Source organism: Sabethes cyaneus, chromosome 3, assembly GCF_943734655.1.
Source record: "Sabethes cyaneus chromosome 3, idSabCyanKW18_F2, whole genome shotgun sequence".
NCBI lineage: Eukaryota > Metazoa > Arthropoda > Insecta > Diptera > Culicidae > Sabethes > Sabethes cyaneus.
Window position 1 is genome coordinate 229,850,238 of NC_071355.1, and position 23,953 is coordinate 229,874,190.

Genomic DNA, 23,953 nt, shown 5'->3' on the forward strand with positions numbered 1-23,953 from the left:
GAAGGACTACGTGCCCACGTATCATATTTGCGTGGATTTCAGGACAGCATACGATACAGTCGTGCGCGATTAGCTATGGCAGATAATGCACTAGTACGGTTTTCCAGATAAACTGACGCGGTTGATCAAGACTGCCTGGAGCGAATTATGTTTTACGCGCGTGTTTCGGGGGCACTCGAGTCTTTTCGAAACGCGCAGAGGGTTGCGACAAAGGGATTCAACATCGCTATTGAAGGTGTGATCCGGCTAGCGGACATCGAACACACCGATACGAGAGGAACTTCAGCAAGAGTAACCAATTCCTAGCCTTCGCAGACGATCTCGGTAGCATTACTAGAAACGCCAGGCCAGGCTACAAGCGGAGTCTAGGAGGATTGAGTTATAAATCTAAAACCAAATATACTGTAGTAAGAGGCTCCAGAAAAAACCATGTTCGTCTTCCACAGACAGTGACGGCGAGGATCTGGAAGTAGTCGATGAGTTCATATATTTGGGTTTCTGTCTCTGGGCACCGCCGACAATAATATGCGTAAGGAGATTCAACGACGCATTCATGTTGGAAGTTGAGCGTACTTTTCTCTCCGCAAGATGCTTCGATCAAGGAGCATTCGCCGCCGCATAAAGCTGACGATGTACAAAACGATAATCAGACGGGTGGTCCTCTACACAACAGCACGGCTGCTTACGGAAGACATACGTGCACTTGCCGTATTTGAACGAAAGACGTTATGGACTATTTTTGGCGGAGTACAAACGGAGAAGCTAACGGAGAGGCGTAGGCGTACTTTCTAGATAGCCAGCAGCGCAAAATACAGCCTGTATAAGAGTACTACATATACGCTAGCGCCACGTAGTGAGGCAATTCTACAATCCATACAATCCGACGGAAAGCCCTTGATCTGCTAAGCAACTTTGTCGAAGACACCAACGTTCTATACGCTCAGGATCACGAGTTATTCCATGTTGGAACCAATTATGTCAATTCGTCCACTTTTTTACGTCCAAAACTTGAATTAACGTCCTCTCGTTTTACGTCCAAAATTTGAATTAACGTCCTCTCGTTTTACGTTCGAAATTTCAATTAACGTCCACATTTTTACGACCGATTTGATTTACGTCCCCCCAATAGTGGACGTAAAACGAGATTTGAGTGTAAAAACAATGTTTACCAACTATTTATTGGTTCAGATGTCAAAGGTTATATGCGATTAGCGATAAACACAAAAGAAACGGAGATGCAGGAGAGAGTACTGTTGTTGCGCTGAGTAAATTTATTGTCGCGCAAAATTGAGCTGTTTCCAATATGTACAATATGCGTTACAAAGTAACAACATCTGTTGTTTTCAACAGGGAAACATTGATAGTTTCAAGAAGCATACTCTCTCGCATGGCGCATGATGCGACACCATCGCCAACTTCTGTTCTTTATTATCAGAAACTAGAGGCGGTGTCCTATTGTTTCAGAACGTGATATTCGATTTTCATTTGTCAAGTTTTCCCATCGGCTACCCATTTTGAATGAGGCTTTCGGATGTTCGTGGCGGCAACGAAAAACTAGAACTGTCTCTGTTTCCTTGCCAGAAATATTCATTTCTTTGCAATTGAAACCAAATGTGTCTTATGCTGAATAACAGTCTGTGAGTACTTGAACTAACAGGGTACCTAATTCATTATTTATTAAATTTAACCCTGATTAGGATTCATAAATCAAGCTGCTTCTTTTGAAAAAAGATATCATTTCTCAAAGATTCAACGTTTTGAACCACACACATTCTGAGGTCAACGGTTTCGGCATTCGTTTGCTTGCTAATAGTGATAACAGCGCTGCTTAGTTGTGGCTAGGCACGAGACTAATTTAGCCACCTTATCGTACAAAACAAAAAATGTTTTCATTTTCTTCGCTTCATTTGCCGGTGGTTATCAGTTCATTTTTACGTGCGATATTCGAACATCCGCAAACTGGCCGCTGGGTGTACGTCCTTGGAATGACTATTACGGAATCGATGAGTAGGTTTTTTCCTCATGAATGCTGACTGAGTTACCTTTTTCTGGGAGACATACCCCGATTTATATCTCTGTTTTTTATTCCTCGTACTCGAGCATGTCTTCACCGAGTGGCATTTCTGGTCTGGTTGGCCTTGTTTGTGGCTGACATTGCATTACCATCGACCCGGAATCCGCGTGGTCGTCGGGACGACAGTGCAAATGCAACCCAGACAGAGTATTCCGACCGACCGACCGACCGCTGGCTGATGTCTTTTGAAAATTTAATATTCTACCAACATCATAGATGAGAAATACTGCGCTATAAACCTTGTTGACTCTGTGTCAATAGCACGAGAGTTCGCGAGTCCTTGATTGGTCGTTGCTGGTCGTTTTTTTTTTCTTTTACCTTTGTCCGATTGACTGCTTCTTTACGACTTTCGTCCTGCGTAGTGGGATTTTATTGCTGTTCCGGTTGTTTTTGCTGATTAGTATTACCACTTGAATGTAAATGAAATCTACATATGCGTGGCTGATAGCAAGTGGTGTCACTGTTTTTTTTTTGTTATTGCTGTAATGAAATTAATTACGGATTTAAACAAAGCTCGTGAGATGAAAAAAATTCGATGGGTTGAATCATATATTTGTTTTGTGTTATTTGATTTGTGATAATTGCTGATTGTGATTATACAAACAAAATTCCGCTGAATATTCAACAAGTCCCAACATCAGAAAATGCAAACACAGCACAGACCAATCATAAGAGCATCGGTATCAATCAATGAACCAAATTGTTATTTGACTTTTCGTCTAACAGAAATACAGAGTACAGCTTCCCCATCACGAATTATGCACGTGTTCGATCGATGGCACTATTTGCCATCGACGAACGTTGTTTTCGTCCCGTACGCGCTTCGCGGAACGCCGCCTAGCGAACGTGGGATTCATCGCGTAGGCCTGCGACGTGCGGCAAGAGTAAGCATCTCGTGCTGCGCCATTCGATGGGTATTATTTTCGTCCGACCAAGAGTCTTCTCCCGAATGGGGTAGAATCAAACAAAAAATGCAAAGTCTGCCTGCCTTTGCTCGGCACTGAACCACAAGCAAGTGCAGCTGATAATGAAGTGTTGTTATTGTTTACATTCAACCGTCCGGGAGTTATCCCTTTGTACGAACTCGCGGTGAGGTACGAAGCTCGCTGTCTGGTTCTGGTGGTCCGCCCCCTTTTCACCGTCGGGTCGAACCGAGCCGGTTATCGCGGCTGCCAAGTCGAAGGTCGTATTGCGTTTTAGCTCCGATCAGAGAGCACTGGTGTAGCGTTAGAGCTACTTTGTCGGACCGGAATCGGTTTCGTTCGTACCGTCAGGCCTAGCGGCCGGCACGAGCGACTCGGAGCCGCCACCACCGCTTCTTTCACTGATTACAACCGACGAGGATGATGTGGAATTGACGTCAGTGCTTCCTACCCGGCCGGGAAAATAGACATTCGGTTGATTCATATTGTTCTTTTTTTTTGTGTTACAACACCTTATCACTCTGAATTGGGATTTGGAGTGGATTATTATCTTTCATTAGTTGTTTTTTCGCGAGTTTGCATTCTATAAGACGGTTACGGGGCACAGTGGGATAGATGCTTACTCAGTGGGATGCCCAAAAATGACCTCATGTGCCCAAGTTTTTTTTATTGAAAATTGTAAAGTACTTCGAAATGTCAGATGAGATACGGCTGTCGTAAATATTCCTAAATACACGACTTTAAAATTGTTAAAAATTAGAATTTACTAATATTAGAAACTTTATGTTTTCAGCAGGACAGTCATACGGCAAAGCAAAACGACACTTATTTATTCTATGCCCTTAGGGCCCCTATGCCTATAGGGCATAGAATAAATAAGTGTCGTTTTGCTTTGCCGTATGACTGTTCTGCCGAAAACATAAAGTTTGGAATCATAAATAGTCGATAGCTCCACTTCACTAATATTAGAAGAATAATTAGTGGAGGCTTGAAAGCAATCCTGTTTTGTTGCCACAGAATAGGATGTTTGCTAGCCGCTGACTTGCAACCAAGTAGCAAAAATTGTGCCAGTGTTTACCCAAGCAACACAGCTTGTTATAGAACAGTATAATATTACATATATCAGAACTTATCTATTACCTGAAAAGCGCAAAAAAATTAAGTCTAATGAAACAAGTATTGAAAGAAGTATGTATCAGGTTATTTCGTACCAATTTAAAACGTTATTATAGCATAAGCTACAACTTGTTCTTCCAGTAGTTTAAATTTAGTAATGGAGACATAATAAAAACTTCGTGTTGACATGTTGACAAAACAAACATTATATATCTGATATGAGCTGTCAAATAAATTCATGTTATCCCAAAACATCTCAAAACTTTAATAATAACGACATATGTTTTCACAGTACGTTTATAGTATTCTTAAGCGACTACTTTCCACGAATATTATTTTCTAACTTGTTTTGTGTGTTACTTGGGTAAACACCCAATGCACGTCCAAGGTTTTCTTAATATTATTCATATGCATAACTTGCAATACATTTTCCTTGCAAGACTTCATTTTTAAATTTATTCTAACTTCGAAGCAATGGGATCGTTGCGCACTTTCCCTGTACAGTTTACTTTCACGACATCATATTGGGCTAGGTTCAAAAGTAGAAGGTATATCTGATTGTTGTCCCTGTCGGAGAAGCAATAAGACCCCACAAAAAACTTGTGAGGAACTTCGATCTTGAAACTTGGTAGTAATTTTCACATTCTAGCAATTAAAAATCAACGTTAGAAGAGCTAATTTTTGTAAAGCATAGTGATGATACGATATCTCGTTTACGCAAACGCCAACATGTACTGCCAGCCATGGAAAACATGGTTGCCTGCCAGCTACTTGAATTTTCATACGAACATAGTCAAGTAACTACGCTCGAGGCTTTGTTCGTAGTGCCAGCTTCATCCTGGAGCGAAAAAGTTGCACATCGTAATTCACTACGTTTCCACCGGATATAACTCATCCTGCATTTACAACATCTTCTCGCTTCTGGAAAAAGGCAAGAGCGTCGAAAGAAAGAAACTAAAAAGAAAACCCAACAGCTAGATGACCTCATCGTTTCGCGCTTTGGGCCAGGACGTCGGAACAACCAGCTAAACAGTGAAGAAGTAGCTGGCCAAAATGGACATTTTTATGTGGAATCGTCAGTCGAAGCCTTTCGTGGATACAGGCTATTTTCCAGAAAGAACGGCTGAAGGTGCGAAAATCTTTCCGACGAAGCGTGACGTCGTTGTCATAACAGACGACGAGATCTACTTGACGCTGGACGACGACTGGCAGGGAATCGGATATTTTACGTCCCCCATCAAGGAGGTAAGCGATGACGTCCAACAGGCTTGGCATACACTTTTCGCCTCGATTTTGCTCTTTTGATTACTGCATCTCAGTCAAGCAAAATTTGAATCTTTTTGCTACCAATGGCATTGCTGCCCTACAGCACCGTAAATACTAAAGATACAACTTCACTTTCTTCAGCATTATTATAGATAATTACAAGCTCTACAAATGCCCCATATGTCACTTTCTGAAATTCTGCTTGGCTGAGGAGCAGTAATCAAAAGAGCAAAATCAAAGCGAAAAGTGTATGCCAAGCCTGACGTCCAATATATGTCTTGTCCCATACCAAGTTCCCCAAGCAGGTCTTCTGTGGCTGACGGTCTGCGAGCATGGAATGTCTGAACCGCTGTTCTTCCTTTGTGGACTTGCGGTGATCGGGGAGATATACAGTACGAAGTGCCTGTCGGAAGCTGCTGCCTCAATCAAGGTGTATCGCGCGGAGGAGCTTCTGGTGTTTTGGGCGGATCTGGCCTCGGCTAATTATGCCTGGAGAGATCACGTTGTTCCCAAGACCGCCAACACTCCCAGCGTCCCCAGCGATGACCGATAGAAATTTTTTGGTTGAACATCGAACGAAGGATTTACTTCAATTTCGTGACCGAAACGAAGCAGCAGCTGATCGCCAAGGCTACGAAAGAGCTGAAGAACATGTCGAAAACGAGGAGTACAGGAGCAAAGATGCGAGTTGATGGTACACATAGAAAACGAGGAAGTTTTGTACAGTAGGAAAAGTGAAATCGGTGTAAAGAGTAGTTGCGAACGGATGGAAAAGTGACTCACTAAAGACGCTCAAAGGGACGGATTTAGGCAGTCAAAGCCATCTACATCCAGACAGAAAGCTACCCAACCGGTAGCAACCATCAGTAAGATGACTCTATCCAGTTATCACTGCGCTACCAGTGATCACAGTTCCTTTGTTGCCCGGAAGCACCTGTGCTTCTATGATCTCATCGATAACAATGACAGTAGTAGCAACAGTTGGAGTTGACACCAATTGACTCTTCGATGTTTGTTTCGGGCGTACCAACGGTTTCAACAGTTCTTAGGTCTATCTCCGTTGACGGAAATTCGAAATCCCTTTAGCAGTCTCGGTACGGCCTCAATTTATTCAAAATCTGCAATAAATGTAACGATTGCAAGCTCAGTTGGGCTAATTCTTACAATTGCGGGTTAATTAAGGGTTCGGTCGCCGTTTCTTTCCGTAGTTAGCAGTCTCGTTTGCTGATTCCGGATCCGTACTCGTATTCCGGAGCGAATGGAGTTTCGACTTCGTAAGGCTTGTGTGATATATTAATAACAATCGTCGCAAGCACCAACTTCACTTTATCGCGCGCCTGGGGTAGAACCAGTCCGTCAGCCATTGTAATGAGACCAGCGGGTATGCAATAGTTCATATGGTGGATCTTAAGTCCTTCTTAACTCCCCAAATATCCTACAGCCGAATCTGCCGTTGAATTACTAGTAAGGTAACCGGCCCTAACGGATCGTCGATCTTCATCATCAGCTCATCCTCTTCGTCGACGTTCACATCCTCAGATGTTTCCGATAATCTTGCCCAAGCGTCATCAGAGATCCGATCACCAAGCTGCTGCTGATCTAGTATCATCTAAAGTTTCGTCACGGCAACAATGAAACGGTGGCAAACGAAATATGACAGAAGTTTTTCATGGCTAGTGCGCGCATCACTGCCGCATCACCCCTTTCGTTTGCCTCCGTACCTTCGTAGTCATCGATTGCGTTGGGCCATATCTAATGAAGGTCGGTCGTAGTGTGCAGTGCAAAGGACGCTTGGTAGTGATCCTCATGTGCCTGACCGTACGATTTATACATCTGGAGATAGTCACAGCCTAACAACCGACTCGTGCAAGAAGGCAGTTCGGCGACTTGTAGCTCGCAAAGGCGCTTCATAAGCACTAGCAGAGAACTCAACGTGGAATTGCGGGAGATCAACCGAGCGCTGGGCAGCCCCTTCACGGATGCGGACACTCTATGGCGATTCAACCCACCGTCAGCCCCGCATATGGGTGGATGCTGGGACCGAATGGTGCGTTCGGTAAAGCTGACATTTGGAAGTGAGACGACGAACTGTTTCGTAATATTTCTGACCGACGCTGAGCACATGATAAATTCCCGACTGTTGACGTAGGTGCGATGGACAGCGCGCGCGTTAGCTCCGAGTCACTTCGTGACAGTTCTAGTGGAGTTCGCCAGCCAATCAAAGCGCCGACGCCGACAAAAGAACCTGAATTCGTTCTGGAGTCGGTGAATCATCGAGTACTTGTCTACCCTAACTCGACGGTCCAAGTGGTTCTGCGATGTGCCACCAATCAAGGAAGGAGCGTCGGTGATTATGGCTGATGAGAAAGTTAGGATCTTGTGGATTCGTGGTCTTAAAGCAAAGCTTTGGGCTTAATCGTCTTTCAAAGACTTGACCCTTCTTAATCGACAGACTTTGCAACCTGCTGTTAGAGTACAGGACAGTTACGGGTCTAGTGCAATGGTCCTACTGGAACTCTACCCTGGGAAAGACGTGGCGGATATGGAAACGGATGGCGGATGTGAAACGGAAAACGCAATGAAAATGGAACGTCGTCGATGTTGTTTAAAGAAGGATTCAGCCAATTGGACTGACAACCTGATGTTGAATTGGACTGAAAAGTCAGAGCCTGATAAATAAGAGAAGTCATAAGTCAAAAAAAAATCTATAGTTTTACTTCAATTTATTTCGATGTTTTCCCACTGTGCGGTGATGCGAATTTCCAGTAACTCCAAAGTAAACCTGTTGTTTCACGTACGCAGTCTTGTTACGTTACATAACTGATCATAGTTTCAAGGGAAATTAAGAATTACTCGATAGTTTGCGTTCCCTCTACTACTTCTTCTTCTTCAGCAGCATAGAGCCGGGGTGGCTCGTGCTGTTTCAAGCACTCGTCTCCATTCAACTCGGTCTTGGGCCACTCGTCGCCAATTTCCTAGTCGTCTCAGAAGTCGCAAATCGCTCTCGACCTGGTCGAGCCATCGTGCACGTTGGGCCCCCCTGTTCCTGGTGCCGGTGGGGTTGTTGAAGAGGACTATTTTCGTCGCACAGTCGTCCGGCATCCTTACGACGTGTCCGGCCCACCGTAGCCTGCTAACTTTCGCTAGATGTACGATGGGAGTCTCCCCAAGCAGTGCCTGTAGCTCGTGATTCATACGCCTCCGCCACTCTCCGCTTTCAGTTTGTACTCCGCCAAATATCGTCCGCAGCACTTTCCGCTCAAACACGGCAAGGGCGCGTATGTCCTCCGTAAGCAGCGTCACGGCTTCAAGTCCATAAAGAACTACTGGTCTAATAATGGTTTTGTACATTGTTAGCTTCGTGCGGCGGCGTATGCTTCCTGATCGTAGCGTTCTACGAAGGGCAAAGTAGGCCCGATTTCCCGCTTGGATGTGCCGCTGGATCTCCTTACTAGTGTTGTTGTCCGCGGTCACCAGCGATCCCAAATACACGAACTCTTCTACCACTTCTAGTTCGTCGCCGTCAACGGTTACCGTCCGTGGGAGGCGCACATTTGTTTCCTTTGAGCCTCTTCCTTTCATGTATTTGGTCTTCGACGCATTTATTTTTAGCCCAATTCTCCTAGACTCCGCTTTCAGTCTGGCGTAGATTGCCTCCGCCGTCGCAAAGTTCCTGGCAATGATATCGAAGTCATCTGCAAAGCCTAGAAGTTGGCTACTCCTGGTAAAAATCGTGCCTCTCGTTTCAATGCCCGCTCGTCGGATCACCCCCTCAAGAGCGATGTTGAACAGCATGCAGGATAGACCGTCACCTTGTCTCAACCCTCGTCGCGTCTCGAAGGAACTCGAGAGTGTCCCAGAGATGCGTACGAAACACATCACTCGATCCAATGTAGCTCTGATCAGTCGCGTCAGTTTGTCCGGAAAACCGTATTCGTGCATTATCTGCCATAGCTTGTCTCGATCGACTGTATCGTATGCTGCTTTGAAATCAATAAAGATGTGATGCGTGGGCACGTTGTACTCCCGACATTTCTGCAAGATCTGTCGGATAGTAAAAATTTGGTCCGTAGTTGCGCGAGCCCCCATGAAACCCGCCTGATAATTCCCTACGAAACCTTGTGCTATCGGTGACAGCCGGCGTAACAGGATCTGGGAGAGTACCTTGTAGGCGGCATTTACCAGCGTAATACCGCGATAGTTGCAGCAGTCTAGCCGATCACCCTTTTTGTAGATGGGACAAACCACTCCTTCCATCCATTCCTCCGGTAGCTTTTCCTCCTCCCAAATCCTCGAAATAACCCAGTGTAGAGCCTTTGCTAGCGTTTCTCCGCCATGTTTATAAAGCTCTGCCGGTAAGCGGTCCTTCCCAGCGGCTTTATTGGTCTTCAGCAACCTGATTTCTCGTTTGACTTCTTGGAGATCAGGTGCTAGGACATCACTATCTTCCATGGGCGCTCCTAGGTTAATTTCCGTTCCGCCTCCTTCTGCGACTTCGCCATTGAGGTGTTCATCGAAGAACTGCTTCCACCTGTCGACCACCTCGCGCTCGTTTGTAATTAGATTCCCTCCCTCGTCCCTACACATGTCAGGTTTCGGTGTGTAGCCCTTCCGAGTTTGGTTCACCTTCTCATAAAACTTGCGCGTGTCATTAGCTCGGAATAGTTGCTCCAATTCTTCACGATCTCTGTCCTCCTTTTGGCGCTTTTTTCTCCTCAGGATCGTGGTCAACTTGTTCCTAGCTCGTCGGTACTTGGCCAGGTTCTCTCTAGTGGCAATACTTAGATAATTTTTCCAAGCATTTTTTTTCTCCTCCACCGCTTGTTGGCATTCCCCATCAAACCAATCATTTTGTGTACTCCGAGGCTCAATACCTAGTGCCGCGGTAGCGGCCTCTCCGATGGCCGAGCGTATTCTGCCCCAACCGTCTTCGAGGTTTGAAGCACCTAACTCCTCGGAAGAAGGCAGTGCCTCATTCAGTACTCGCGCGTAGTTCTCGGCAGCTTGTGGGTTATCTAGCTGCCTAATGTTCAGCCGAGGAGGGCGGCTTTGACGTGTCCGGTATACGGTGGACAGCTTTGAGCGCACATGTACTGCTACTAGGTAATGGTCAGAATCGATATCCGCACCCCGACGGGAGCGTACGTTCGTGATGTTAGAGAAGAACCGGCCCTCTATGAGAACGTGGTCAATTTGGTTCATTGTACGTTGGTCAGGTGATCTCCAGGTGGCTTTGTGGATATCCTTGCGCGGGAAAAAGGTGCTTCGGATCACCAGGCCTCGGGAAGCTGCGAAGTTTATACAACGTTGGCCGTTATCGTTTGTGTCGGTGTGCAGGCTATGGGGTCCTACCACCGGTCTATACATTTCTTCCCTACCGACCTGGGCGTTCATATCCCCGATGACGATCTTGATGTCCCGTGACGAGCAGCTGTCGTACGTTGCCTCCAGCCTCGCGTAGAACGCTTCTTTCTCATCGTCGGATCTACCTTCGTGCGGGCAGTGCACGTTAATGATGCTATAATTGAAGAAACGACCCTTTATCCTCAATACACACATTCTCTCGTTGATCGCCTTCCAATCTATCACGCGATCCTGCATTCCGCCCAGCACTACAAAGCCCGTTCCCAGTTCGTTGGTAGCGCCACCGCTCTGGTAAAACTGGGCCTTTCCGCCACGTATCTTCCATACCTTCTCTCCTTTGCGACAGATTTCCTGCAGAGCTACGATATCGAGTTTGCGGGGTTCCAGCTGTTCAATCAGCACCCGCTCGCAACCTGCGAAATTTAGCGATCTGCAGTTCCAAGTCCCGAGTCTCCATTCGTCGTCCTTATTCCGTCGCCTAGGTCGATGCCGAATATTCCGCTCCGAATATGCTTGAATGTTGTTAGTTTAAGTTTATTTAGGTGTGTAGCCGTACTGGGGCAACACTACCGAGTCTCGTGATGGGGCTGCCATCTTATAGTGCCGAGACTCACTACCTCCTTCCCGGTTAGTATACGACCTTAGTTTCCACCGGGGTTGGTTACCCGATCTCCGCTAAGGTTGCTCGTATTCCGGCTGGTACCACGAGGAGGTCGGGATCGGAGTTGCTAGATAAGAGGCTAACGACCACTATGGGGTCTATATTCCGCATTATCCGGCCGTTTACCAACCCTCTACTTCCCTCTCCTCTACTAGTTCCCTCTACTAGTGCTATCTGAAATTGTTTTATTTCCATCAATTTTTTGCTATAAAAATAACTGTGCTATTTTACTCTAGGACAGATTATGTTGTTCCACAAATTTCAGACTTGAAAAATTCCATCATCTTAAATGCCGTTTTACTATCATCTTCATCGCTTCATCGCATCGGTTGGCGTTGCACCCGTTGCATCTCACATCTGCCATCTGATCAAAACCCGATCCGATCTTTGTGCTGGACTGCACGTGATCGTTCGCCGTCGAAGTCGGTTTGACCCCTCGGAAACACTCGGCCGGTCACAACTGGTGCAAGATGAATCCTGTTTCAGGTCGCTCCTCACTCACTCAGTCACGACCCGCAATCAATCAACATTCGCGCGCTTATACAACTCAGCAAAATAATCTGAGGGCAAACAATGTGGCTGATTGCTGATAAGCCGCGCCAGTCAGTGTGTGGCTCGCACGCCGCCACCGAGTGATCGCGGTTGGTCCGGTAGCCATGTCGTGCAAATTCAGTGCTCAGTGTTTTATCTTATCGGCTCGTATTTTTGGATGTCTCACCAATTTCTTCGTCGGTACCTCGATTGCCTCGCCTCCGTGTTGCCTGTGTCGGTTTTTTCTCACACACACGTCACCCGGCGTCGTAGGACTATCTGTTCGTTATCAGTGCATTGGCTTAGAAAAATAGGACACTTGTCATAGCTGATTGCTGTGCTTTCGTGGGAAGGTTAATTACCGTGCGATTTATCTTGTTCTGGAAAATAAAACAATCATCATATAATGGCAATAAACAGTAAATTTGGCGCTGATTTATCAGCAATATTCCCATTTCTTTTATGACGTGCATCTTCAGTATCCATGGGTGTGTAGTGTGTATGATTTCATTTTCTATTATGCCAAACTAGGTGTCGTATTCCCTTGCGAACTGATTACCGGTTTTGGGTGATTTTTTTTTTGCATTTACGTATACTCAGTGGGGAATTCATTTCATTTGTTTTGTTTACCACAGTATTTGGGGAAATAGGCATAAATTAGCTCAGGGATTTTTCCACCTTCTGTTTAAATTCGAGCTTTCTTTTATCTTGTGTTATGAACAGTTTTGTATGCCAATATTAGCATTGTGATTTTTTTCATAGACTTGTTAGGTGATGGTCGGGGACTTCCGCCTGTTTTTTAACGTAATTTTTGAATTTTTGGTGTAACTTGTACTGTAATAATATTTCTACATGAGCTGAATATTTCTAAATTGTATCTCTAGACAAGGATAAATATACTTCTTTTATTAGCAAGTTATTTGTCACCGCATCTCAAATAGGTCAACCAGCTGCTACAATCTCAATCAGCCAAATGCGGCTTTTATCGACAGGTATATCTTGACATTGTTCGCGTTGAACACACGACATCCAGTTAGTAGTAGTACATTGACAACTTGTTGATGAATAGAGTGAAAAGCAAAGGGCCCAAGTTGCTTCCTTGAGGAACTGCTGATCAGACACGAACAGTTCCTATTCTTCCGAATCAGTTTTGATACATAAAACTGCGGCCAGTAAGGTAAAACTTCATCTATCTGGTAAAAGCAACGGAAATTCCAAGTTTCTCCTTCTGAGTTAACAATATCTCGTGATCGACACGATCGTAGGCGACTTTTAAGTCTGCATATATCGCGCAATCTCCTCCATGTTATTTAAACAGAACGAAACAAATTGCGTTAGATTAGTATCAACTGATCTTCTATGGAAAAATCCATGCTGATCGACTGATCCTTACTAGGTAGTTTCATTAGAAGATTGTTTTGTGATTGCTAGGTAGTGAAAATTAACGAAAAGTTTCTAAGCGAAATTTGTTTCTAATTCCTTCCAGAAAGCAAAATCCGAAAAAAAGCAGAAGTTTTCATCCAAAATCAGAAGAAAATTCAGGGGCCCTATTCTCACAGTCATCTCATCCCTCCTCACTTCTTTCACTTTCCTGTCACCTCACCTAAAGTCACCTCACCTTACAGGCCCCATTTGATTTGTACAGTCACCCAGGTGACTGTGAGGATCGCAAATTGTCACCTCACCTAAAAAATTTAGGTGAGGTGACTGTGAGAATAGGGCCCCAGATGTTTGCTGAATATTTAATTAATGTGTTCTTGTCCGCCGGTTCGTCAGAACAAAAGGATGAAGTCAGGTTTCTCAACTGACGGTCGACGGTCATCTGCCATGGCTCTTACCTATCACAAGGAGAGGTGGTTGGTATCAATAGTCTGAATACAGTTGGCTTCGCCGCCATCAGCCCCAAAGACCTCTTCTGCGCTGTTGCTGCGGATTCCAACTGATTGTCTTCCTGCAAATTTCGTTCGCTCCTCAGCTCAGGATATGCCAGATCCATCCCCAACTGCGATTGCGAATCTCTGTTTATATTTTGCGCTGATTGTATCAACGATGACTCGAATGATGTATCGTAGGCAACTCTTAACGAAGGCCTGCAGTTGTCTCGATCGATACGCACCACATATCGCATGCAATAATATGGATTTGTACATTGCAAATTCGTGTTGGGGTCGTTATAGTGATCTGATCTGAGTGGTGAACATTTCGAAGATCCTACAAGACACCCCAGGCTGTCCTGATTCATGTGTCTATATTAGTCTTGGTACTACCGTCTGGGGTTGTCTGGTCACCAAGCTATTGGAAAGTTTCTACCTCCTCCACCACTAGTAGAGGGATAGCTAACGCTCGCTTTTGACCTTTTCAAAATTGACTATGAGATCTGCATCCTGCAACTAAAAGCTGCTGCGTACAGTGGGCATCACGCGCTGCTGATTTAGTAGGCTTGCGACATTTGAATTTTTTAAATGCTCATTTCAACTGCTGAGCTGGTCTGTACAGGCCAGCCCTGCCCTTGAGCGGCGTCTTCACGTTGGTTTTAACATCACTAAGGCGGCGAAAAACATTTATAATAACTGAACATGCGCATTAGTAGCGGCCCTTTCTTTCCCCTCAGTTAGATAGTTGACTCTTCTCGCTTTTACAAGACTTGTTAACAACCCTCTTCAGCTTGCCGTATCGTTGATGGGTTGCTGACTTAACCGCTAGAAGTTCGTGCCCGCTCAATACTGGTTTTCGCCGTGTTTGTGATCAGGCAACGACCGTTTTCATCGTTTGTCGGTTCACCTCTCATCCATCAAGTCCGCGTTTGCCTCAGTCGGGACTCACCAGGAATCCAATGTTCCTCATTTTCGAGTCGCAATATCACCTCGTGTACCAGAACATAAAAAGACTTGCTCCGATAGTGTCTTATGGTCACCGTGTCCGGGCAATGGACCTTGGTCACTCCCAATATTTGGAGCTTCAGGTGGACAACTTCTTTTGCAAATTCAGCCAATTTGCCTTGCTGGGTAAGGGTCTGTGGAAAAATCTGTGACTACATTCCGTAGTTTTGAATTTAAAATTGAAAAGAAAGCTTTCATTTGGAATTGTAGAATGAATTGTCTGTAGACGGCCTTCACTTTGGGGCTTCAGAGTCACATACAAAATTTGTTTTGAATTGACCATATGAAAAATATAAAAAAACAAAGCCTTGGGTTAAAAACGTCTTAAGACTTGACCTTTCTTTATCGACAGACCTCACAGCTGGTTATTAGAGAACAGGACAATTACGGGGATAGTACAACGATCCTACTGACTCTAGCTGCACCATCCAGCCGAAATTCGGACATAAGACGACTGGCTTATACGACCAGCATCGTACCTCGAAGCTAGCTGGACGGTAAAAAATGTTCTCAGAAAAAATTTCTTGACATTATGATATTAATATCACAACATTCAAACCATGCGCGTTCAAGAGTTATCATCTTTCAAAAACAAGAATTCAGGAAAATTCGGTAAAAAAACATTGCGCGAATATCCCCTGTTTTACTCGTTTTTGTTATGCTGTTAAACGAGCAGCTTTTGTTTTTTATTATTATTGTATGCTTACCTTTAACTACTGCTTCCCTTCTATCAAGGAACATATATGGCAAGTTTGATGAAAAACCGTTCAAGCGTTCCGGAGTTTTGGCGGTGTATACAAACATACAACTATATCTTGGTAGCTAGACAACGCCCGATGGTGGTACCAAGACTGATATAGCCACGCGGATCAGGAAGGCCAGGGGTGCCTTTGTAGGTCTGCGAAACATTTGGCGCTCAAACCAGATCACTACACACGAAAACCCGAATTTTCAACTCAAACATTAAATCCGTATTGCTGTATGCCTGCGAAACGTGGTGCGTCTCAGCGGAGACATCGCAAAAACTGCAGGTATTTATCAACCGGTGCTTGCGATATATCATCCGTTCTTGGTGGCCTGACATCCAATGATGATCCATCCTCGATGGCCGATAGCAACAGAAATTCGTGAACGTAGGTGGAAATGGATCGGTCACACCTTGAGGAAAGGAGCGAACGAGATCTTCAGAGAAGCACTCGACTGGAATCCGCAAGGACAGCGTAGAAGAGGCAGGCCTAGAGGCTCATGGCGACGCAGCTTAGTCAACGACATCCAGGCTGTAGACGAGAACTTGTCCTGGCGACAGATAAAATCAATTAGTTTGCCTGTCACTGCTGATGAGTCTTCATGGCGGTATTTTTAGGCACTAAGTCCCGTTCGCTATTAACCTTTACGTCCCCGACATAAAAAAATGAAGGTACTTTCAGTTACACTTTTGGCTCTATCTCCACTGATTTTCAATCGATTTTTATGCAACTAGTCTTCAAAGAACCACATTAGATTGGCCTGTAATGAAAAAATATGCGGGTAAATTATGGTTCCATTTTCCCGGAGATATTCCAGATCGCGGTGCGATTTTTGATTTTTGACTACAAATAAAATGGATAACTTTTGCGCTGTCAATTAAACAGATATCTAATTTTATTTCATCTGTCACTTATGACGTCAAAAAAAAATCCCACCGCGATCTGGAATATCTCCGGGAAAATGGAACCATAATTTACAAGCATATTTTTTCATTAAAGGCCAATTCAATGTGGTTCTTTTAATACTAGTTGCATAAAAAACGATTGAAAATCAGTGGAGATAGAGCCAAAAGTGTAACTGAAAGTACCTTCATTTTTGATGTTGGGGACGTAAAGGTTAAACGCAACTCGCTTAAAAAAGATGCAGAAATTCAACAAATTGTTTAAACATAGGGCCTCATTATGTAAGTCGAGTTGATCGAGTTGACTCGACTTGGTCATTATCGAGTGTTGACTACTGAGAGAACGGAAGCATAGCCGTGCAGTTGACGACCAAATCAAACCAAATTCACTCGTTTTTACTGACAGTTGATTTTGTAACATTTTGGTTATATGTGCCCTCTGTTGTTGACTTTTATTGTTCAGTGAAGGTTAGCAACCAACTGGGTTAGTTAAAAAAAGTGTTCTCTGTTTTGTATCCAACATTAACATTACATGTACTATCAGTGTGGCATTAAGCAAAAACCTTTCGTAGTCTAATGTCATCATTGTGTCGTTAATGAAACATAACCATTCTGATTTTTATTTTTTCTTTATTTTTCAGATTAGTTATGAATGTGCAACTAAGGCGACCTACAGATAAGAATTGAAGAGCAATGGTCAAAAAAATGTAGAACGTAGAAAAACCTGGGGGTAAGTGAAAGCGAAAATGATCGACGAACCTCTAGTTATTTACTGGAAATTACTGTACCCATCAATAACGCGGGTCTTAACCGAATCGCACCATTAATTCTAACCGACAACCTCCTCCTTGCCCGGCTATAGCTATAGGTTAGCGGACTGCTCTACCCATTGACGTTTTTGCTTTGTGCCGAAAAATCTTTCTCTGCTTAATTTGTTTGCTTTTCTGGGATGATTGATAATAATGGGCCTTGCTGCAGATCTCGGTGATTGCACTACCGTCTCTCAATTGGGTGTGGGCTTTCCTGGTGGTAAACTGGAAATGGAACCGCCAAACTGTACCCTCATGTTTTCATTTTCGTCGGTGTACCGCAGCACTACAATGTGTACCGAAATGCGGGGGGTCATTTTGGAGCAGCACGTTATTCAACCTGCTTGTTGTTTGCTTGCGGGCTTTACGGCGGTGGCTACTAGAACCGAATGAAAATGTAACGGACGCACACGGATCTCCCAACGCCTTCTATTGATGCGTTGCAAAAGACGGACGACCGGCTCCGTTCGTCGCCTCCGAAGTGGAATATTTCGAACGTCGAAAATCCGCTTCCAGAATTGAGGTTGCATACGGTTTTACGTCAGTCACGGTCCTCGTTGTATCACCGCTTGCTGGAGAGGCATTTTCCGTTAAACCGCTCCAACGCGGTACTAACACATTGACGCAAGCAAAGTAAACGCGCAAGAAAATCAAAACAAATAGTCCCCACACTGTTGCTCCCCAATGCAAACGTTTGCTGAAATGGATGGTAGTTGTAACGTCTCTAGTAATAGCTGCGTGTATATGGGTGTAACCGATCACGGCATGAAGGCGTGTACTCCCACGTCTTTTGTGCCGCGAGAATGACGTCATTGACGGTATTAATAAGAATTTCATCTCGTCCGTTGTTGTCTGCGACTCTCTAACGTAAGCAGCATTCGTTCATAGACCCGTTTTCGGGGGCTTCTGAGACGATTGACTGCGCAGCGAACGACGCTAGGAGATGAAGGAAATCTTTTTTCCTCCTCTCTGCGAGCAAAATAAAACTATCTATCTGCTATCTGCCTACTTTTAGAAGGGTGAATAGCGAAATAGCCGAACGACACTATAGGTTGAGGAATTTTCCATTCGCTTTGGCAATGCAACAAACCGTGGCGTGGGGCCGGTTGCCTACGTTTATCGAGTTAACGATACGCACACGTGCATCGACAATTTGACGAGTCAGACTGGGGATTTTTGTGATACTTGTGGTTTAAAAATAAACAGCAAAACAACGTGAGCTTTTCATTTGTTTAAGTGAAAGTTTTTGTATTTTTTCATAATTCATACTTTTCTCATTCTTCCCAATCTTATATACATACATTACAAACAAAAAAGAAAACAAAGTATTTTTTTAAACAGTTCGATTTTGAACAAACAGGTGAACTTAAACCTTCCTAGCGCTGTCAAATAAGTTACTTAAACCATACACAATCAGTTGAATGACGCATTGGTCCTAAAATTAATGTAACTTTAAAACGATCACAGATGTATTTTATATGTATATTTTTATAGATAGATTAAACGAAAACTTGACAATTACGAGAATAATAACGAAACGCTCTGTGCAAGTCCCTAGGCATGCACAAGTGTTATTTGTGGTTCAAAACACAACTATTCACAACTTTCTCTTGTAACCATTCCCTTCGAAACGTTTAATTGGATAAGATAGGCTGTAATTTGTAACTTGGAATGAGCGTCTGCGGAAAGTTCTGAAGGGACACCACAGATAATAGATTGTCAATAAACAGGTTAACAACGAGAAAATAGGCTAAAATCTAGTCAGTTCCAGCTATGTACAAGAGTTTGTTTTGTTTGCTTTAAAACGAGCAGGCGCGTTGCCACCTTAGTAGATTGGTTGAACGCGAATCTCAGTAGGCGCGGCAGCCGTGACGAACTGTACGGGAACGCCGTCCTGTGTCGGTTGGTACATGGAAACCGGGTAGAGCGAGCGCACTAGTTCAACTTGGGGTTGCTGGGTCTGCTGCAGTTGTTGTTGATGCTGCTGTTGATCTTTTTGACTTTTATCCTTGTTGTGACGTTTTACGTGCTTCGAGAGATGATCAGATCGCATGAAACGTCGCTGACAGACGGGACAGACAAACTTCTTTTCACCAGTATGGGTCCGTTTGTGACGGGACAGCTCATCGGACCGGGAGAATCGGCGGCCGCAATCAGACCACTTGCACATGAAAGGTCGCTCACCGGTGTGAATTCGCTGGTGAGCTTTAAGATGACTTGACTTAAAGTAGTTTTTACCACAGTTCGGGTGTTCACATTCGTAGATTCGCCGACGTTCTGGTTTTGCCGGGACAGCGGCTTGCGACGATGACTGCTGCGCGGAGGATGCGTTTTGTGGCTGAGGGACCAGAATTGCTTTACCGTTACCAGTCGATAGCAGGTTTTGTGAGATTTGCGGAGGTACTAGGATAAAGCCGTTCTGGGTGGCGAGAATGATTTGCGGAATCTTGGGTGCAATGACGGGAAGCGAGGTCGATGGTTTGACTGTTTGAGTAGACTTTGGTGCTGGTGGAGGTACGACAGGTACGGTGGTAAGAGGAGCACACTTCTGGCTCGACTCTAATACCCGGCTGGGAACTGCGGCGACCATAGGTTCTCGTGTGCTGACTCGATCTGGGAAATCATTGTTAGTCAACCGAACGGGCTCGTCCTGGTTCGGGAATTCGAGCGACGCTTCCGGACGCTTTTCGAACGGTGATCGTCGTCCCATTTTGTACTTGACGCAGCGAAATACGTTTAGATTGGACTCATCTTTAGTTTCGCTGGCCGCCGTACACGATCCATCTTTGTTGATTCGCATAATGACACTTTCGCGCTGCGGTGGTGCCATTTGGGTATCATCCGCAGATTTGGTATTCTCATCCTCCGAACCGGAAAAGTCCGATGGTGGTGGAGTCATCGATGTGGACGATGTGTGATGGTAGTGTTGTTCTAGTTGAACCGGATCGCGAACGTATAGTCGTTTGCGCGGTGGTAAATCAGATTCATCCTCGGATAAATCTGAATGATTGGGTGTGGCGAAACCTTTAGTCTGCATCTCGGCGATACGTGGCGACTGTTGTTGTTCCAATTTGCGTTTTAGCGCTTGCTTCACCTCGCTTGAAGTCTGTAAGGGAAATAAGACAAAACAACGGTACGGTCAGTGGTTGAAGCAGTACGCGGAAATATGCTAAACTATACGAGAGTGCTAAACGGCCTTGTCGATAAAAATTAAAATTCACAGCGTTGCTCGAGGTTAGCAGTCGCCATCTTGGAAAGTAACCAAAACACGCGCTCAGTCACGTATACAACGTTCCTGAAGCTTCTTCATCGTGCACGCGGAATGGGTGTGTATAATCGCTTAATTCAAGTGTGCGCCGAGTTGTGTCATTAGTTTTACAGTCATCGACGTAAAATATTCGCTGACTAGCAGATTAAGCCGACGAGGGCTCGCTGAACGGGGGGTAATGAGATAGCGCATACGACTGGCGCTGCTCTCTCGGCAAGTGAAACACCGACGAAGAGCGACGTCATTGAAACATAAGTACTGCAGCCAAGGGAGGCAAACGCAAAATAAAACAAATACGACCAGCCGTAAAGCAAAGTCCAAAGTCCGTCCGAATGCCTTTTAAATGGGAGCTAGCCGCATGCAATGTTCACGTGAACGCCAGCTGATTTCGAGTGCTGGCTGCGTGATTCTAGCGTGATCAATGGGAGCGAGCGGGATGGTTGAGGTTTGTGTTCAAATTTTGCGGACGCCTGAATGAGATGGCGCACACGGCTATAGCTCACACACCCCTCTTCATCATCGCAGCGTTTGACGTCGTTGGATTTTTTTTCCTACGGCGCGCGCCTTGTTCTCTTTGACTGGTGAAGTGGTGGTGGTGCGCTATATTTATACGTACCGTAGGGTGTGCAAGACTATCACCGTTCTGTGTAAGGTTTGACGAAAAGTATTGGTATTCTTTGAATTTCGCACAAAATACGAGCAAAAGCCGTAGCGATGTACACTAGAGAAATTATTCACTTCCGATGCCAATTTTAGCGAAGTCGGCACTAATTTTAATTCATGATACTTTATAGCCTTGTTTTTGGCAAAATGTCAAATTTTTTTGCGAATCTCAAATTGCAGGATATATATCGATTTTTTCGTAATATGAGTTTCGTAGAAAAATATCACAATATTTTTTGTCTTACTATTTATGGAATTTACACTGAAGCAACGTAAAATAGCATCTGGATTACTGGTGCGTAGATTATACCAGCAATCGCAGTTGAAAATATTCCACCGCGAGAAAACGGCACGTGTACTCGAGTTAGTTTTGAGTTGTTGAGCCAGATTTCTAGAACCAAATTAAACCCATTAAAAGTCCAACCATTCATTACTAGTTTTAGTAGGTTGATCATGTTTTAATCGGATGATAGCGATCGTATGTCGCAGGAGCATGCAGAAGTCCCTATGCTTCTGTTGGATAGAAGTAATCGAGTGTGCGACAACAGCCCTGTTGCAAGGTGACACTGGCGGGAACTGAGTCTATTTTTAGACACACCTTTTTTATACTCAGCTTATCATAATGTTTGTTGATTTGGCAGATTGCTTCTTCAAAAATCACTTAAAATGTGCACATCAATTGTTAGTATCACAAATCCGGATTTCCCCTGAGATTAGAGGCACGTGACACGTTCGTACTCAACATGGGCTTTTAGCTGCGATTTACGATAAATCAATCTTTCACAGTTAACGCGGTTCGATTATGAGGAATTAAACGATAAAATACTGATTTATGGTTTTTCAATTCGGATGGTTGAATTCTGAGCTTATTTTTTACTCATGTATCTAAGAACAAGACCCTTATCGCACTTCAAAATTTACGATTAAACACTAGATCAGGTTGAGGCTTTTTAAAATTCCAACCAGTAAAAATGCGTTAGATTACTCAGCCAAATTGCAGGAATTGTGAAATAACACCGCCTAGCGAAGTTATAAAGGCACGTTATCGTGTCCGTTTCATCATGCGTTGTTTGTCAAAAGCCGTCTACAATCTCTCACAATTTACTCTGCTATGTTCCAGTTGTTCAACTCACCTTGGAGTCTTTCCCGGTGTCCAGTGGCGGAGTTGCTGGTGGAGATAATAATATTCCTGTTTCCTCCATTGTAATCGCTTTTGTAGAATCTATTCCGTTCTGCGCTATTGCTTCCACTAAACACTTGTGATTTGATTTTATATGTGGATCAGCGGTAACTTTCTGGAGTCTTTCTGATATTGAAACACTTGTTTTTTGCTTCTAAAATTGTAACCAAACACTTTCGGTTTCCAACTTCGATATGATAAGTGATTTACTGAAGCACTTGCACTGCTGAAGTAATTTTGCTGATGGAAAAATCTGACTGTTTCCCACTCTAGTTCTTGACAAAGATCAGAACCAACTTTTCGCACTTTTCACTTTACACGTCTGCTTTCTTCGACGGCACAGAATGTTGTAAGCCTTTGTTTAGGGTTTACGCTGCTCTTCATAGCTGCCGAGCTGGGTCCGAATACCAGCGCAATTGGCGCTGACTGTCGGTGTGTGCGTTAGTTTTGCGGTGTAGCGCGCGCTTCCCCTGCCATGCATGGCAGTGGGCAGAGCGTTTTCACTGGCGTAGGGTGTCTCGGAATTTCAACTAAAGTTGGGAAATAGATTATTTTTAAAAAATGTTTTTAAATTTTCTTCATTTTTGACAATTTTTTCATCGTAAAGCAAATTTAAAAGAAATCCAAAACTCGGTATATTCTGAATAATAAAATTTGAACTAGTCTACCAAGCTGATGGGAAGGATCTAAACTGTAAAGTGACGCTTTTAAGCAGCTTAACCCAGAAATAATCAGCCTTCAAGGAACTGCTCTACAATTGCAAATATAGCAGAGCAATGAATAAGAATAGCGAGCATCTAATGAATGAACGAGCATCTCGTGAATAGGTAAATCCGCGGCTTCTAATGCTAAATCCGGATCTATACGAGGATCAACCGGTCAAAGATCAACAATGTTGACAGGGCATGATCTCTCAATATGTTTCCCTAGTGTACTCATTATAAAAATAGTAAATTACAAACCGAGTAAACAACGTATCACGTTTAGTACGAATGATTCCCCATCGGTCCAAAAAGCATTGATCAATTTCCATTGACGTCATTCTCGTCCAACGATAGCGACTTTAGCGGCACCTTCTGAAACGGGTGGGCTGCTTTGCTTTGCTTTGCTTGCTGCATCCACGGCTTGGTGTTGGTGTGTAACACACCCCAGGCAGTGTAGTCTGCAAGCAAACAACCCGGCCCGGCAGAGTCCGGCACACCGCCTCGCACTAGTGTTGGTGAGTCATTCACAGTTTTTATACTGATCACGCACCGACCACTCGACATCACTCGTTGTTCACGTGAACAGTTGCTGATGAGCTCACTTCGGCTTTCGGTACAACTTCCAAGCAAAGCAATAAAGGGAGCCAAGCTGTATTGAGGATGCGTGGCAGCCAATCAGAGGCCGGGGGCTCGCTTGCATTGGCATACCGAACCGAAGTCATCGATTGTTTTTTTTTGGTGATGTTCGAGTATAGTCAGTAGACGAGCAGGTTGTGGATAGTGCTGGATTGGGGGAGGGGTTGGTTTACATTCTGTGGATTCAGACGAACAGTAAATGTTCACGTGAACAGCGGCTGATGCGACAAC

At 44.4% G+C, this 23,953-nt stretch overlaps 1 protein-coding gene across 2 annotated transcripts; it reads right to left on the bottom strand.

Annotated features, from left to right (window-relative positions):
- Window positions 1-18,507: 18,507 nt before the first annotated feature.
- On the bottom strand, window positions 18,508-22,713 carry LOC128741475 (Krueppel-like factor 13). Of its 2 annotated transcripts, none has more exons than XM_053837318.1 (2): window positions 22,336-22,713; window positions 18,508-20,377 (listed from the first exon to the last, which is right to left on the bottom strand). In XM_053837318.1, exons 1-2 carry the CDS (start codon window positions 22,402-22,404, stop codon window positions 19,097-19,099), a joined length of 1,350 nt encoding a protein of 449 aa, XP_053693293.1. In that variant the 5' UTR covers window positions 22,405-22,713; the 3' UTR covers window positions 18,508-19,096. The 2 variants fall into 2 exon arrangements, with proteins under 2 accessions (XP_053693293.1, XP_053693294.1); XM_053837319.1 differs by lacking the exon at window positions 22,336-22,713 and adding an exon at window positions 20,493-21,067.
- Between the last annotated feature and the right edge of the window lie 1,240 nt (window positions 22,714-23,953).